The sequence below is a fragment of the Balaenoptera ricei genome, chromosome 12 (assembly GCF_028023285.1).
Source record: "Balaenoptera ricei isolate mBalRic1 chromosome 12, mBalRic1.hap2, whole genome shotgun sequence".
NCBI classification, from domain to species: Eukaryota; Metazoa; Chordata; class Mammalia; order Artiodactyla; family Balaenopteridae; genus Balaenoptera; species Balaenoptera ricei.
In genome coordinates this window covers 68,465,149-68,481,149 of record NC_082650.1, presented here as the reverse complement: position 1 = coordinate 68,481,149, position 16,001 = coordinate 68,465,149, and the positions used below count along the sequence as shown (strand labels likewise).

General features: G+C 49.3%; 1 protein-coding gene across 9 annotated transcripts in view; it reads left to right on the top strand.

The window, feature by feature from the left end:
* The window catches only part of ANKRD6 (ankyrin repeat domain 6), a 247,184-nt gene that overhangs the window by 161,622 nt on the left and 69,561 nt on the right, over positions 1–16,001 (top strand). For all 9 annotated transcript variants that reach the window (XR_009506216.1, XR_009506217.1, XM_059941589.1 and 6 more), the window contains 8 exons: positions 3,738–3,836; positions 5,219–5,317; positions 7,490–7,588; positions 9,134–9,211; positions 13,251–13,355; positions 14,680–14,814; positions 15,123–15,308; positions 15,766–15,918. Coding sequence is in view for 7 of the 9 variants with exons in the window: in XM_059941589.1 (XP_059797572.1) it covers positions 3,738–3,836; positions 5,219–5,317; positions 7,490–7,588; positions 9,134–9,211; positions 13,251–13,355; positions 14,680–14,814; positions 15,123–15,308; positions 15,766–15,918 (954 nt within the window). In the remaining 2 variants the exon portion in view is untranslated. The remainder of the gene's footprint in view (positions 1–3,737; positions 3,837–5,218; positions 5,318–7,489; positions 7,589–9,133; positions 9,212–13,250; positions 13,356–14,679; positions 14,815–15,122; positions 15,309–15,765; positions 15,919–16,001) is intronic.

Genomic DNA, 16,001 nt, shown 5'->3' with positions numbered 1-16,001 from the left:
GAGGCCCGGCAGGTGCTAGGTCCCCTCGGCCACAGGTGAGGATAGCCCGGCCCGCCTTCCCGGCGGGCACCTCCTCTCGCTGAGCAGAGCGAGGGCTCGGGGCCGCGGAACCTGGTGGGAATTGAAAGCTTGCAGCTCCTCGGCGGGCGCGATGCTCGGGGTCCACGTGGGGAGCAGGAGGACCCACCTGGGGCTCCGGCCTCCTGTGAGCGCTGCGGCTCCCCCTGCTTTCCCGTTGGTCTATGAGAGTGAGGTTTAGGGGGCCAGCCCTGTCCTGCGGGGACAGGAAAGGACAGCAGCCTCTCCTCTCTCTCGTTGTCCTCTGTCACCCCCCTCTCCTCCCTCCCTCTCCTGCCGTGCTCGTTATCAGTGTGTCCCTGGACTAGTTCAGAAGCCTCACGGCAGACTGACCCATCTGCCTGATCCCTTTGCATCCTGCTGCCCCTCCGCTCAGAAACTTCCCAGGAAAGCTCCTCAGCCCGGCGCTGTCTGGGGCCTCCCCAGAGTGGCCTCAGCCTCTGTTGCTGTTGTCTCTCTGGGAGAGCTTGGCGTGCACCTCCTGTACGGCGGTGTGGGCTCACCGTCCCCTCCCGCTGCCCCCGCCCTCAGGGGTACCCTGTTCCTTTCCGCCCGCTGACCTCCAGCCCAGTCCCCGCAGGCTCATCGGGCGGTTTTTAGAGGGCTCTCTTGGACTGCACACAGCTCTGTGCTGCGTTGACTGGTGAAATGTTTCTCATGGTTCCCTCGGGCCGAAAGCTTGAGGAAAGCACTAAGCCCTGCATCGTAACACCTCCAATAATGCCTGGCTCACTGCCCGGCACGCTGGTGGCTCTCCATTTCTTCCAGGTGGTACATGTTCTGGAACATTATACCAACTCGAAGTAGGTGGTTTCCAATTAATGCATAGGTAGGCCTAAGCGGGGAGCCAGTAGAGTCTTTTGTAAGATATGTGATTCGTTTGTGACACAATTAGGGCTGTAAACCAGCCCTGGTGGGTCTCCACCACACTCCCTTCTGTCCCCTGCAGGGCCCCAAAAGTATTGTGTGGGAAGCCGTGCATCCTCTCTCTAGATAAAGCAGCAGGGGCTGTTGGAAGCACAGGTGAGGTGCCATCCCATAAGAGGGACTTCCATTCTGCACCAGCCACAGCCTTTGGGGAAGCCTCTAGAGGTCCTTCTCTTTTTTTTTCCCCCCAGCTTTATTGAGGTATAATCGACACATAATCATAAGATATTCAAAGTGTACAACGTGATGATTTGATAATTCCCAGGGGTTAATGAACACATTGATCACCTCACATATTTACCTTTTGTGTGTGTGTGAGAACATTTAAGTTCTCCAATTATCAAGTTTCAATTATAGAAGACAGTGTTATCAGCTGTAGTCACCACGTTATGCATTAGATCCTCAGGCCTTGTTCATCTTATAGCTGAAAGTTTATACCTTTTTACCAACCTCTGTGTATTTCCCCACACCCCAGCTTCTGGCAGCCAGAAGCTGTTTTTTCTACTCTCTGTTTCTAGGAGTCCATCTTTTTTTCAGATTCCACATAGACGTGAAATCATACGGTATTTGTCTTTCTGTAACTTATTTCACTTGGTGTATTGCCCTAGGTTCACCCATGTTGTCGCAAATGACAGGATTTCTTTCTTTTTAAAGGCTGAATAATGTTCCATTGTGTAAGAAAGGTGCTTACTCGGCAAAGTATAGCAGCCCTCGTCTGAGAGATCAGTACTCATTACTCAGGGTGGGGAAAATGCCTGCTATGTATATCTACCTAGGTCACAGTTTTTTTTAATTTCAGGTTTTGACATTGCAGCCTTTTGCGCCTGACTTCTTTCACTTTGCACAGTGGTTTTGAGAGTCTTTTATATTGTTTTGTGTATGATTAGTTCATTCCTTTTTATTGCTGAGTAACGTTCCATTGTATAGATGTAACACCACCTGTATTCTAACCCATGTCTTTTCATTTTCTTCATCCAAATGCTTTTCAGCATAATTGATTTTTTTAATTGGCAAAGTAAATTTTGGCATATTTCTACAGCCATCAGATTTCTTTTATTTCAGTCATTTATTCAACACATTTAATGACTCCCACGAAGCCAGCAGCTTTGAGACAACCTTCTCTGTGTGCACCGAGAATCACACCAAGCCGAGCCCTGAGCCTTGCCACAGGGAGCGGAGTGTTTAAAACACGGGCAGAGCCTTCATTTTGCAGGACGAAGCTAGCAGTGGTTCTCGACCCGGCTGCGCTTTAAAATCTCCTAGGAAACTTTAAAAACACGGGGAGAGGGGAGAAAACCAAACCCACCTGAGGACCAGGCCTGGGGTGACCAGCTGTACCGTTTTGCCCTGAGTCGGGGGGCGGGGTTTCCCAGCATGCCGGCCTTTCAGCGCCTACACCCGAGCGGCCTGGCCCCACCCCCTGGGGCGGGGCCATCAGAGTTGCGCCTGCGCACCGGTCTGTTTAAAGGCCCCCCCCCCCCCCCCCCCCCCCCCCCCCGGTGATTCCAGCTTGCAGACGCGGTTTGATGACCAACGAGCTCCCGCAACTATCGGGCTTTAGAACTCACCAGGTTCCTGGAGGTAACAGCGAGGAAGGAAGTCTCTGCCCAGGCTGGTTAGAGCTAAGGTGGTGAGAGGAGAGTGAGTGACCCAGCAGCACACAGTTTTCCTCTATTTTTAAAAACTCGTTCGTCTTTTCAAGGGGAAGGAATATAAACCATCCTTGAGTATGGGCAGAACAGTGCTGTGTGATCCAGAGAGGAGTGAAGCAGGCCAGGGAAAAGCCCTAAACAGGCAGGCTGATAGCTCTGAGCCCGCAGCTGCAGGCCTGACGCGGCTTTTAAGCTCAGCCGAACAAACATTGAGCTTATGTATTTAATCTCCTGAGTCCTTGCAGGCTGACACCAAATCACGTTGCCTGTTTCTCTTGTTGCTTTTCTAGGGGTTAGCAGCAGCCTTGCAGGCCTTATTCCCATAGTTTCTAAGAGTTCTCTTCTTGTCACGAATTCTTTCTGCAACGTTGCTGTGGACATGATTCTGACCTTTGGTTGCTATTTTGACCTTGAAGGTAGAGTCCAAAAGCAAGAGGGTCTCTATCTGTGTGGGAAGTGACAGATGCAGTTGTATTATAGGCTGTTGGGTAGAGGCCTTGTCCGTAGTTCAAATTTTGATGTTTCAAGAAAAACCCAAGATTTGAAAAAGGCTCGCAAATTCTGTTAACCTTTAGCCTGCAGTGTTAGTTGTGGCCTGTTTGCCTTCCTGAGTCTGTTGGTAGGGTAGCCAACCAACAGCTACCCTAACACAGCTCTCCTCCGTGTTCCTCTTGTCGCTAAGAGGAACAACCTCGTGCACCTGCACAGCACTCTGCCATTAAGAAGGTGCTCTCCTAGGCTCTCCGAATCAATCCTCACAGCCTCGGCATGTAGGAGTCACGCTCCATTTTACAGGTAAGGAATTCAATTAAGAGCCTTGCCCAGTAGCTTGCAACGAGTTAAGTGGCAGAGCCAGGACTTGGAACCAAGGTTTCTATGAGCGATGTGACTCTTCTGCCCGTTTGGATTCCCAATTAAGTGTTCTTGCCACTGAAGCCCTGGGACCACCGATCAGGAAGCAGAGAACGTGAGCCTTGAGTCTTCTGTGGGTAAGTCTCGCCCCCGGCCAGGCCTGCCCGGTGCAGGCCCGCGGAGGAGGGGTTGCTAACGTGTGCTCCCTTCTGTCTGCTTCCTTCCCAGGCGGGGAACACGGCTCTGCACCTGGCTTGCCAGAATAGCCACGCCCAGAGCACGCGCGTCCTCCTGCTGGGCGGCTCCCGCGCCGACCTCAAAAATAACGTGGGTGGACAAAACCGGCCTCCCTCGTGCGCTCTCACGTCGCCTCGGAAAATAACCCTGCAAGCATGCTAGAGTATTCACATGTAGACAGGAAAAAGGGTTCGGGGACTGCCGAGAAAGTATTCATTTTTTGCTAATTGCTAAGGGGTCCTTTAGGGGGATGGGAAGAGGAATCAACACTCGGAAACCCTGCTTTTCTGCCATCCTTGCTCGCTTGCTCCTCAGCCTCACAGTCTGTTTTATTGCGTACAGCAAGGTGTCTAGGAATGAAGCTAATTGTTTTCAGGAAGCCTCTGCGGGCAGAGGCTTCCTGAAAACTCTTAGCAAATATTGGTTGATGCTGTGCCTGGGAGGCCTTCTGATGCTCCACGCCCGGCGTCTACAAATCCATTACTGAGGCATCCTTGGGATAAGCTGATGGGCCAGTAGTTCTTAGAGGTGCCTGAGCTGAAAGGTGCCGTGGGTATCCCTCCTCCCTCCACGGAGCTGCGTTTCCTTCATGAAGCCCGTGTCTCAGCCACGTGACAAGACAATCTGAGGCTTCTCTCAAAAATGGCTTTAGCTGGGGCCCCCCTGATTGGGGGCAGGCTCATCTAAAGTGGTTCTGAGAATGCTCTGAACTTCAGCTTTGAGCTTGGTTCCTTCTTAATCCGGGGGGAGAAGGTTGTGCTGACGGCCAGCATCTCTAGACAGAACTAGAGCTTGAATGGAAACGCCAGGGGAGCACTGCAGAAGGTCACCACGTTGTCTCCAGTTCTGTTGTTTTCTCTCTGGGGGCAGGACTAAGGAAGGTCCTGATCCCGAGTTTTTCTGAATGCCCTGTTTTATGCTCAGCGATTGCTTCCTCATCAGCTCCCTAGACTACATTGCTCCCCATGGGATACTGGGGTCCTACTAAAATGGGATGCACTTGAATTTTTCAGAGTACACGATCTTAAAGTCTAACGGCTCACCCTGCTCTCCTGGTCCTTTCAGCCACGATGGATCTGTGATGGGAAAGTCTCATTTCCAAAGCAGTGCTGTTGGTCTTAATCAGAATACTCCAGAGCCTTCGGGTTGTAGGAGAGGCTGGGGTCAGCGGAGTCTTAGTAAATGCCAGCTAAGCAGAGCCTCCCTTAGCTCTTGCGAAGGTCTCATGGGGAGCAGGCATCCAGTGTATGAAACCCGAAACAGCCTGCATGGTGGGGAAAAGGGGCTGCAGACAGAAAAGGGCTGTGTGAGTTGTGGAGTGAGTGTCTGTGATAAAGGAGATGCTTACAATTCAGGCTGTTACCTTCTAAAGAATATATGCTAGTCTGCCAGCTTTTAAATGATATTTGCTTTTTATCTTCTCTGTTTTGTAACTGCTCAGACTATGCTTAGAGTTTGATTTCTGTCCGCAGGCAGGCGACACCTGTTTGCACGTTGCTGCGCGCTATAATCACTTGTCCATCATTAAGCTCCTCCTCAGTGCTTTCTGCTCTGTCCATGAAAAGAACCAGGTCAGTGCATGTGTCCTCCCCATGGTTAACCTGCAGGTGTGTTAGCACAGACGGGAGCAGAGGCTGCTGGGGGGCAGTGTCCTTTCCCAGCCTGGGTCTTGGCCAGTGCTGGCCTTTGCAGGAGCCATGGAGATCCTGTGACCCTGGTTTATCTGGCCTCCTGGAGAAAGCATGCCCTTAAAATTCCAGTTCATATCGCCACATTTGCGTAGTGAACATTTTCTGGAGATCCTGGGGTGGGTTTTGTCTTTAGTGTGATTTTTAAAAAGGAAACCCACAAGTAAGAGTGGCTTAGTAAGTAAGCAAGGCCATTAGGTGTCTCATGACTCCTGAGTTCTCTTACCTGAACTGCCACCTTTATGTGAGCTGAGGGAGTCTCTTTTCTGTAAAGTTCGGCACCTGATCAGTATCTACGCCATATACTGGGGTTCTGAAATCTGTGGTTATTAGTGTTCTGTGGAAATGTGATTTTCATAGTTATTTGGATTTTTAAAAAGTTATTTATTGATACCTATACCTAAGTGATGCATTGTTTGACTTTTCTGAGTTTGGGTACGTAAATCTGAAATTAAAAAAAAAAATTAGATTGTGATTCAGATTAAAAATACCCTATAATGGTGGTTACTGACCCTGGCCACATATTGGAATCAACAGAGGATTTAAAAAATACCATTCCTGAGTCCCACCCCAATGTAAATGATCAGAACATCTTGGGGTGAGGTCCAGGCAATGGTATTTTTAAAAAGCTCCTGGCCTGAGTGTGCAGACAGGATTGAGAACCACTGACCTAATAAAATAGCTAACTTCTGTCATTCTACAACCTCCCCATGGATTCTGGGTTCGTCAGGTTACCCCCAAACAGCCCTCACCAACCAGTGCAGCTTCTCAACCTGGGTGGTATATTTCAATCACCTGCGAGCTTTGGGAACTCATCATGCCCAAGCCACACTGCAGGCCAATTAAATCAGTGTCTGTGTGGGACCCAGGCATCAATAGTTTTTAAGGCTTCCCAGCTGATTCCAATGAGCAGGCGAGACTGGGAACCACTGCTCCAGAGCGTCCCTCAAAACACACAACTAGGTGACTCAGGAATGAAATGAACACTTTCTTCGACTACTTACCAGGGAAGGAGGGCCTTGGGATGGCGGGATTTTCATGCTTTACTTGTTCACCTGCCAGGAACGAATGAATGATTTCACTTCTATATTGGTCTGGCTTATTTATGTCATTCTGTTTGGGAATTAAAAACAGTTTGCATTTGGAACTGGCCCACCAAGCTGCATTTGACATAGCCTTCTTTCACAGTTGATTGAAATATTTTTTTTGTTAAAAACAACAACAACAACAAACTTATAGGCTATTTGGTAAGAGTTTGAAAACATCTGGTGTTAAGCGAACACTGATTCTCAGTGACTCCACCCTAACAGAAAACACCCTGGCCTGCAGGATGATTCCAGGTGGCCCTTTCACATCCCTGAGGATGGCTGCAGGGCTGGGATATTACTCCAGGGCCTGTGGAAGTAGCCATCTTCGAAGCTTCTGCTCATTCCAACTCAGAAACCAAGGGGTTCTCTGCCCACCCCTTGCCTGGGCAGAGGGACAGGGTCCAGAGCTCCTGGCTACCTGCCTGTGATCCTGCCTTCAGGTCAGGTCCCAGCATTCCCAACAACCCAGGCCCAGCATGACTTTGCCCCCTGCATTTAATCCTGTCCTGTGATTTCTGGCATCTCCACTCAGAAAGGAATGTGGTATTCATGCATAAGTTCATTCAGTTCCAAGATCTCTTTCAAAAGAACCACATTTAAATAACAAGGTCCTACTGTATAGCACAGGGAACTATATTCAATATCCTGTGATAAACCATAATGGAAAGGAACATGAAAAAGAATATATATATATATTTATAAAACTGAATCATTTTGCCGTACAGTAGAAATTAACACAGCATTGTACATCAGCTATACTTCAATAAAATATATTTTAAAAATAAAAAATGAAGTATGAGTTAAAAATAATAATAGAACCACATAACACTTTAGCCAAGGTCAGTCAGTCTAAGACAGATTTTAGTTTGACTTTGAAAAGCCACCGCCAGGCCATGGAATAAAAAGCCAGAGGCCCGTGGGCCACGATCCGATGGGGTTTAGCGGGCTTTCTTCTGATTAATTTCAGGCTGGAGACACAGCACTTCATATTGCTGCTGCCCTAAATCACAAGAAGGTGGTTAAAATCCTACTGGAAGCCGGAGCAGATGGGACCATTGTCAATAACGTAAGTGGAGTTGCAACAGTGGTTTCTAAAGGCGTTCCCACCCCTTTCCGGATTGGGCGTGTTGTCGCTGCCTCGCCTCCTGCAGACTCCAGAGCACAGCCTCACCCAGGCTCGCTCGGGAAGAGCGTGCGGTGGCACTGACCCCACGATCCTGGGGCCCGCGGGGGTGGACTTGAGGGGACCCTTGCTCTCAGCAGCCCCACGAGTTACAAACCCTGAGGGCTCATCTTCAGAGCCCTCAGGGTTACCTTTTGTGTGTGTGTGTGTGTGTGTGAGAACATTTAAGTTCTCCAATTAGCAAGTTTTAATTATAGAAGACTGTTATCAGCTGTAGTCGCCACGTTATGCATTAGATTCTCAGGCCTTGTTCATCTTATAGCTGAAAGTTTATACCTTTATACCAACCTCTGTGTATTTCCCCACACCCCAGCTTCTGGCAGCCACTTTTCTACTCTGTTTCTACAAGTCCATCTTTTTTTTCAGATTCCACATAGACGTGAAATCATACGGTATTTGTATGATTTTTGCTCAGCGAGCATGTTCTGGCATGAAAAAGGGTCAGGGGTGTGTAAGCAAACTGGCAAGTGGATGTTACCGAAAGTGAGTTCCAGGCCTTTTAAACAGATGTGGTCCTCAGAAAAACGGCCACCAGACTAATCTTCCTCAAAACTCCAGCTGCTTTCTCTCCAATATCGTCTTCTCTCACGCCCTCTCTCTCAGTGTTTCCCTCCTTCCCCTCTCGCCCCTCGCCCCTCTCCTATAGCAGGCACCAGCTCAGGCACCCTCTCTTCCTCGAGGTGGGCCTGTGATCTCTGTGCTCCTGAAATTGCACAGACTGGGGGGGCCCTGGGGGCAGAACAGTTGTCTGGGGAGTTGGGGGTGTCGAGGCTGGTTGTCCCCCCTCCCAGCTCTAGTACCTGGATTGGTGGTACCTCCCCCATGATGCCATGAGCACCTTTCCCTTTCTTTGAATCCCACTGTTTTCAACTCCTGGTCTGGGCTTTAATCTCCCTAGAGCCTCCGTTATGGCCATAACTTCCTAAATGTTTTTCACAGTCCAGTTCCTGAGGCTCTGTGGCTGGGCCCTGATCTGCCCTTCCAGGTGTTTTCTCCATTGTACTCCCGGAAAATGTATCGCTTGGCTGGGTTTTTATGATCCTTTGTGTTTTCTCAAGTGACATGTTCCACCTTGACCCCATCTGTTTTGTTTTGCTTTGTTTACCTCCCTCACCCCTTTTCCAGGAAGCCTTCCTGGGTGAGCAGTGCCCCTGACCTGACCCTTGTCTCTTAGAGCACCTGCTGCTCACCTGGTCAGCACTTACCCCACGTGCCTGTGTCCTCAGGTGTGACTGGGCTCCCCGTTGGATGCATGAGGCTCGAGCAGGACCATGTCACACGCACGGTTGTGTTTCGCGGAGCACGTGTGTAGGTGCTGCTGTGACCGGGAGCGGAGTCTCCAGCTCCTGGGGGAGCTGTCCCCGCTGGGCTGTGCGTGCGTGGGGCCGGTGTTCCGTACTCACTGGTCCTCCCTGTGCCTTTCCTTAGGCAGGCCGGACTCCACTGGAGACTGCCCGCTACCACAATAATCCGGAAGTTGCTCTCCTCCTCACTAAAGCGCCCCAGGTAGGATTTGTTGCATTTTCCGTTGTGTTGATTATGCGGGGGCTGCAGAGTCGTTGGGATTCCTCGGGTTGCCATCTACTGAAGCCAATTCAGACCAGCTTAAGGAGGGGACGGATGGGCTTAGTGTCCAGGCAGCAGGAAGCGTAGGGATCCACGTGAGCCTCCAGGATACCTGGAACCAGAGACCTCAGGCCCAGCAGGCTGTTCTCATACATGGGCGTCATTTCCTCTCTGCGGCTGGATCATGGTTACAGCCAGTTTCCTGAGTCATTTCCCAGTCAGGGAGAAGTTCCAGTTTAAAATGTCATAGGAGGGACTTCCCTGGTGGTCCAGTGGTTTAAAACTCCGTGCTTCCAATGCAGGGGGCTGCAGGTTCAATCCCTGGTCGGGGAACTAAGATCCCACATGGAGTGCAGCACGGCCAAAAAATAAATTAAAATGGTAAAACATCGTAGGAGAAGATCATGATTGGCGAACTTGGGGCAAATGCCCGGAACAGGTTGGACAGAGGTGCTTTAGGAAGATGGTGGCATCCGTTTGACCGCATGGTTAGAAGAGGTATTTCCCAGACAGAGGTGGGATGAGGCATCTGTCTGGGCAGACAAAGCCATAAACGCCCACTAGAGGCAGTTGAGTACAGTATAGTTTTCTCCTTTTTTATTAAATAATGGTATATTGGCCATCATTCAATTTAAGAAGATGACTGATATCTTAGTTGAGGTTGAAACGATCTAAGTCACAAAGAAATTTAATAGTGATAATTTATAAGCTATTTATAATTTTAGCACCCTGAAATAACTTTGTTTATAGTACCTTCCACAGACACGGAATTTTTATATAGTTGTGCCCACAATGTATATATTCTTTGGTATTATGCCCTTTATCCTAACTGTAATAGGAAACTGTTCTGTAGGCGTCACAGTTATTTATTACAGTGGAAGCATAATATTCTTTTTTTGGTTGCTGTTCAGTATCTTGTTAAACCATTTCCTTAATGTTAGGCATTTAGGTTATTTCCCAGTTAGAGCTAGTCTGTTACCTTACAGCAAACACTGATTGGTTTTCCACCTTATTCTGGCTAATGCTGCAAGAAGACAAAGTCTTAGGGAGCCAGAGGGAGAGTCCGGACCCCAGCCTGCTGCACCATGGCCCAATCCCAGCCAGTCTGCGGTTCTGCATGGCCTTGATTCCATTTAAGTTTTAAAAACATGCCTGATAATAACTAGCAGTTTCTGGAAATGGTTAAGATTTTTGTCTCTTGCAAAATCAATCACCCTCTTGCCCGTGGAGAAGGTCCTTCTCAGTGGGCTCTGAAAATCCACAGAGCCCATGACAGGTGCGAGTCGAGTGCTCCTTTGGAAAAAGGCTCCACCTCTGTCCAGCTGTTTGCAAACAAATCCTCAGCAGAATCATCTCTGGGAATCCTGATTAAAAAAAAAAAACTAGTCTCTTGCGGATCAAAAAGGACAGGGTGCTATGTAAGTGTCAGGAGCCGTTAGTTACCTGGCATTTCGGTGTCTGGCAGTTTGATGGACAGCTAGCTCCGCGCTCAGCCGCATGAGGCTCATCAAGTCTTGTGGGATTGGAGGACCCCCCGGCACACGAGGATTGATGTGCCTTTAGCCTGCCTGTCATTTATCTTCCAGAGCCCAAGAGTCTCGATTCCCAGGGATAAAGCTCTCTTGTGGACTGTTTTCCTGTGCGGTTCTCCTTTAGCATTTCCATTAAAAAAATGACTTAAGCTAGTTTTTCCACACCCATATTGAATAGCAAATAAATAGGATATTTTTAAAGGTTTTTTTTTTTGTTTGTTTTTTTACATAATTTTACATACTAACCCTTATTTTCAGTGCAAAGAAAAAGCTTTGGAATATGCATAAAATTGCGTGCATACTGTTCTGTTGATCTGTAGTTACAGAAATAGCCTTGTCTGAAACGAGAAATCCCCTTGCCTTGGCACCTTAGTTGACCATGGATTTCGATGGTTCACAGCAGTACTAAGAGGATACTTCTTTCCGAGGCCTTAAGATCAATATTCCCTGATTTCTGTGAAGTGGGAAAGATTGATGATGATCCACTTGGTGGATGGCATCGTCCTCTGAGAACGGCTGTGAGCCTTGCCGAGTTGTTTTCACTGGCTGATAACATGGTCTATGGAGGGAGTTTTTCTGATTATTTTGTGTTTGGGTGAAGTGAGTGTTACTTCTTATTTTTGATCGACGTGGTTCACAAATGCTTTGGAAAGTGAATTTCAGGCTGATTCTGGAGCTGTGTCCTGTTCTGAGTGTCCATAAAGCAGATGAGCAACGGGCCTTACTTGCTTCCCTTCATCAAACTCGACTTCTTACTGAGTCTAAAATTTAGCTGAGGACACTGGTTCTCAGACCTTTTTGGTCTAAGGACCCTTTTACTTTCTTAAATATTACGGAGGCCCATAAAGAGCCCTGTTTATGTGAGTTTATATCTATCAATAATTACCGTATTTGAAAATAAAGTTTAGAAATATTAAAGATATTCATTTAAAAATAAGTCCATTTTGTAGTAACATAAATAGCATCGTTTTGTGAAAAAGAACTATTCTTTCAAACAAAAATGAGAAAGAGTAGCATTGTTTTACATTTTTTGCTTATCTCCTTACTGTCTTACTTAGAATTCTGGCATCTTCTTTTATTGCTGCATGCAGTCTATTGTAATGTCACTGATGTAGCTTCTGGCAAACACCACAGTACACTCATGAGAGAATGAGCATGAAAAATGCCAATGTTGTTGTAATACTATGAAAATAATCTTAACCCCATGAACTCGAGGGTCCCCGGACACTTTCAGAACTGCTGGCTTTAGGGGATGAGAATATAATTTAAAAATCCGGTTCAGCTGCAGGCAGATACTGTCAGGAATTCTCCATTTAGGAGGTACCCACTGCCTGTGGAGGATTTTTTTGTCCTATAATGTGTCACTTGAATTTAATGAACACAAGAAGAAGAAAGTCTGACACTGAGATGAAAAACACTAGGCTGAACTTCAGAGAGCCCTTATCTATCTGTATAAGAAGACAGTAGAATATTGTTTTATTGCAGAAAGATAGTATGGCCTTGAAAGTGCTTTCACCGTCTGGACACCCTTGGGTTTTTTAAGGGGGGTGAACCCTGGAACTAGGAGTAGGGAATCTGGAGGAGAAGGGTGTGGACCTGAGCCAGGGATTGAAGGTTTCCGCCAGTGCACAGGTCTGTACTCTGTGATTAAACATCTCCGCCAGCTGAGCACTCTAAGGCCCCTAGGCAGGTGGAGACACCCCCAGTGACCACTGGTCCAAGGCGTGCCGGCCACCTACGTTGTCTCGGTTAATTCCGGCGGCTCCCCATTCTCACGTTGAGAAGACAGAGCACAGAGAGGTCAAATCACTTGCCTGAAGATCTCCAGCTAGTTGCTGCTGGGCTCCTCTGGGCCTGTGGGGTCCCACGTGTACTCGCCTGTGTCCATTCCACCTCTCTGCCCTCGAAGGGGCAGGCCACAGCCTTCTTTTGGGGGAAGAGACTCCTGCCCCGGGGTTGGTACCATGGCTCACAGGTACATCTCAGTTAGGCTTGAATTAAAGTTATGTTTGAATATGATTTGGATACAGTTTGGCCAAGAGAAAATCTGATGGGCTAGATCAGGTCCAGTGTCCCAGGATAGACCGTGCCTGGCATAGGGCTGCTGTGTCGCACAACTCCAGGGGACACCGTTCATATCCTAGTCTATGTGAGCCGTGCTCCCTGGAGTTGAGCCGTGCACGGCCTGCTCACACCTACGTGGACGCCCTGGCCCATCGCTAAATGCCTGTTAGTATTGCTGTCCTAGACTGTGAGCTCCTCAAGGTCAGGAATGATGTCCTCCCGTCTCTAGGACCCTAAGCGCCCAGCACAGGATGTAGGAGGCATAGTGGGTGGTCTAGAGGCGCTTGTTTGATGTGAACGCCTGGTCTCCCCCCGCTCGGCTGGAGGCTCCATTAGGTCCGCGCACACCAGTGGTTTGTAACGATGCCTCTTGCCTCCTTCAGGTCTTGCGCTTCAGTCGTGGGCGAAGCCTGAGGAAAAAGAGAGAGAGGCTCAAGGAAGAGAGGAGAGCTCAGTCTGTGCCGAGAGATGATGTGGCACAAAGCAAGGTGGGGGGGTAGCCCTCCCGCCCACTTCCAGGGTGGGAAACTGTCTCCCTGCCTCCTCCGGGCCCGTCTGGCGGCTGCCGGGCCCTCCTCTGTCTCTCCTTTCCTCTGGGTCCTTCAGATCTTGTCCGTCTTTCCTTCTGGCCTCTTGTCTTCTCCTCTCTACGATTTCAGGCCGTGTACTCTCATGCCGCCCGTCTTTTCCAGCACCCTGTGTGGCTGTATTTGCGAGCCCCGTGCATCTGTGGCCTTGTCGCTTCCATGTGGACAGCACAGCCTCTCTGACACCACACCCTTCATCATGTAGAGCAGAGGTTTTCAAAATGTGGATCCACTTACCACCTGGAACCTTGGTAGAGATGCAAATCTGGGGGCCTCACCCCAGACCCACTGGATCAGAAACTCTGGGCCAGGGCCCAGCAATCTGTGTTTGAACAAGCCCTCCAGGTGATTCCAGTGTGGACTACAGTTGGAGGACCAGTGGCGTAGCTTGTTGCCTCTCCTTCCGCTTAGGGAGTGAGCAGAGGCTGTGCAAATTAGAAAAAGATGCCTTCTGGGCAGACCAGCCTAGCACAGGGCACGTGTGGTGACTAGAGGCCAAGATGGACTTCAGCTCCCTCAGCCCCACTCACGCCCTCGGCTAGGTGCCTTTGTGCAGTGAACAGCTTGCACAGCTGAGCTGTACAGCAGCCCTGGAATGAACCACGCCGTTCAGCTCTCCCAGGAGGAAGAAGACGAGGATATAGAGACAACCTCTGGCACATAAGATTTTATACCAACTACTTGTTTTTCTGTCTGTTTGAAAATCTTACCAATTTCCAGGGTTAAGGCATTGTAACTCGCATTAGGTTCCTGTGTGTGAATTGTACATATTAACTTGTAGAAGTTCTCACAAGGACCAGAAATGTGATTTTTTTTTTTTTTTTTTTCCATTTCAGAAGGTTCTCACTCCTCTGTGAATTGTGAGGGTCCAAGGTCAAAGAATGAGTGACATTGTCTTTTTGTTGAAATGTAAAAGACCAAAAAGTCTCTAATGCTGAGGTGTTTTGTGTGTACTACGTTCCTGAAGTTGCAGAACATAGAGTTAGATCCAAGGCGATATCTAGTTTGGCACCTAATAAATGAAAAACCAAACATTCAGCTCCCCAGGAAAAGCACAGGTGTTCAGTTAAAACCACCAGGCAGTGCTTCCTATGTCTGAAATTTGTCATTGGCAAAGATTCCCAGGGGTCCTTTAGTGGATGGAGGCTGGGAAATTTTACGCCATTATTGAAAAAGGCTGGGGGATCAAGTAGAAGAGGTTTCTGGGCTTTTTTTTTCTCTGTAGGGAAGTGTCTCAGCAGGAGACACCCATAGCAGTGAACAGGCTGTACCCGGAAAAGAAGAGTCGAGAGAAGATTTCCCGTCCACTTCCCCGGAGCCCAGAGCAAAGGACAACAGGCAGAAAAAGTCAAGGCCCAAGGTCAGGAGGCACGTGAGAGCTGCCGAGAGGGCTGGGAGGCGGGCTGGCGGAGGGCCCTGGGATAGCATCATGCCCAGCAGCTAAAAAGCCACTGCACTTGGCTTGCTTGCTGGTTTGGAGCCAGAGCACAGAAATCGGCCCCGGCCGGCTGCGGACACAAGGTAAGCGTGCTGGTACATCTCTTTTGACACGTACCTGGTGTAGAACGCCGAGAGACTAGCAAGGCGGGCCAGACGGGAGCCACCGGCTGGGCGTCAGGCTCGCAGATGTCACGGCGCTCAGGGTGGCTGTCGCCTTCTCTCCCACAGGCGTCAGCGTTTTCTGACCCCACCCCACCAGCAGACCAGCAGCCTGGACAGCAGAAGAGCTCGCACACTCACAGTCACCCTAAAAAGAGGCCCAGGCATCGCTGTTCGCCCCCAGCCGCCCCCCACGAGTTCAGAGCGTACCAGCTCTACACGCTGTACCGGGGCAAGGACGGCAAAGTGATGCAGGTACCTGCCGGGCCCTGTCAGGGCAGGACCGTGGGCCGTAAGCGAGGTGTCTGTGTAACCCTGTTGCTGGGGGCTAATGTCCACTTTCGGTGGTGACTACAGAAGGCATGAGCTTTGAAGATAAGCCAGCTGGCCCTCCCCACCTAAACTGTGCAGTACCCTCCTGCCACTTAGGCCCGGAGAGCAGAGGGATGTTACAAAGCTCTCTGCACCGTCCTTAGGTGACTGCATAGATAATCTTGAGGCCGGATAGTGGATAAAAGCAGCTTGAGGACTGCGACCGTATGTTACCCTCTCTGAATCTTCTTAGCGCCTACGGAGCCAAGGCTTGGCCTGTCACTCCAAAGTTACCACAGGGATGAGTCTCCTCCATCACGCGTGGTCCCCTGGTATACTGGCACATACTTTCAGAAGGAACGAACGACTTGGACTGATTCCTTTTTGGCTTCCCTCTTAGGCGCCAATAAATGGCTGTCGATGTGAACCCCTGATCAACAAGCTGGAGAATCAGTTGGAGGCAACTGTGGAGGAGATCAAAGCAGAGCTGGTGTCGGTTCAGGATAAGATGAACACGAAGCTGGGGCACATGGAGAATAAGGCCCAGCACCAGGTAAGCGGTCGCCGTCCTCCTCATGGTGTGGTGTCCTGGCAGAAAATGAAATCAGACCTCAGCACACCTTTCTGTTCTGCAGA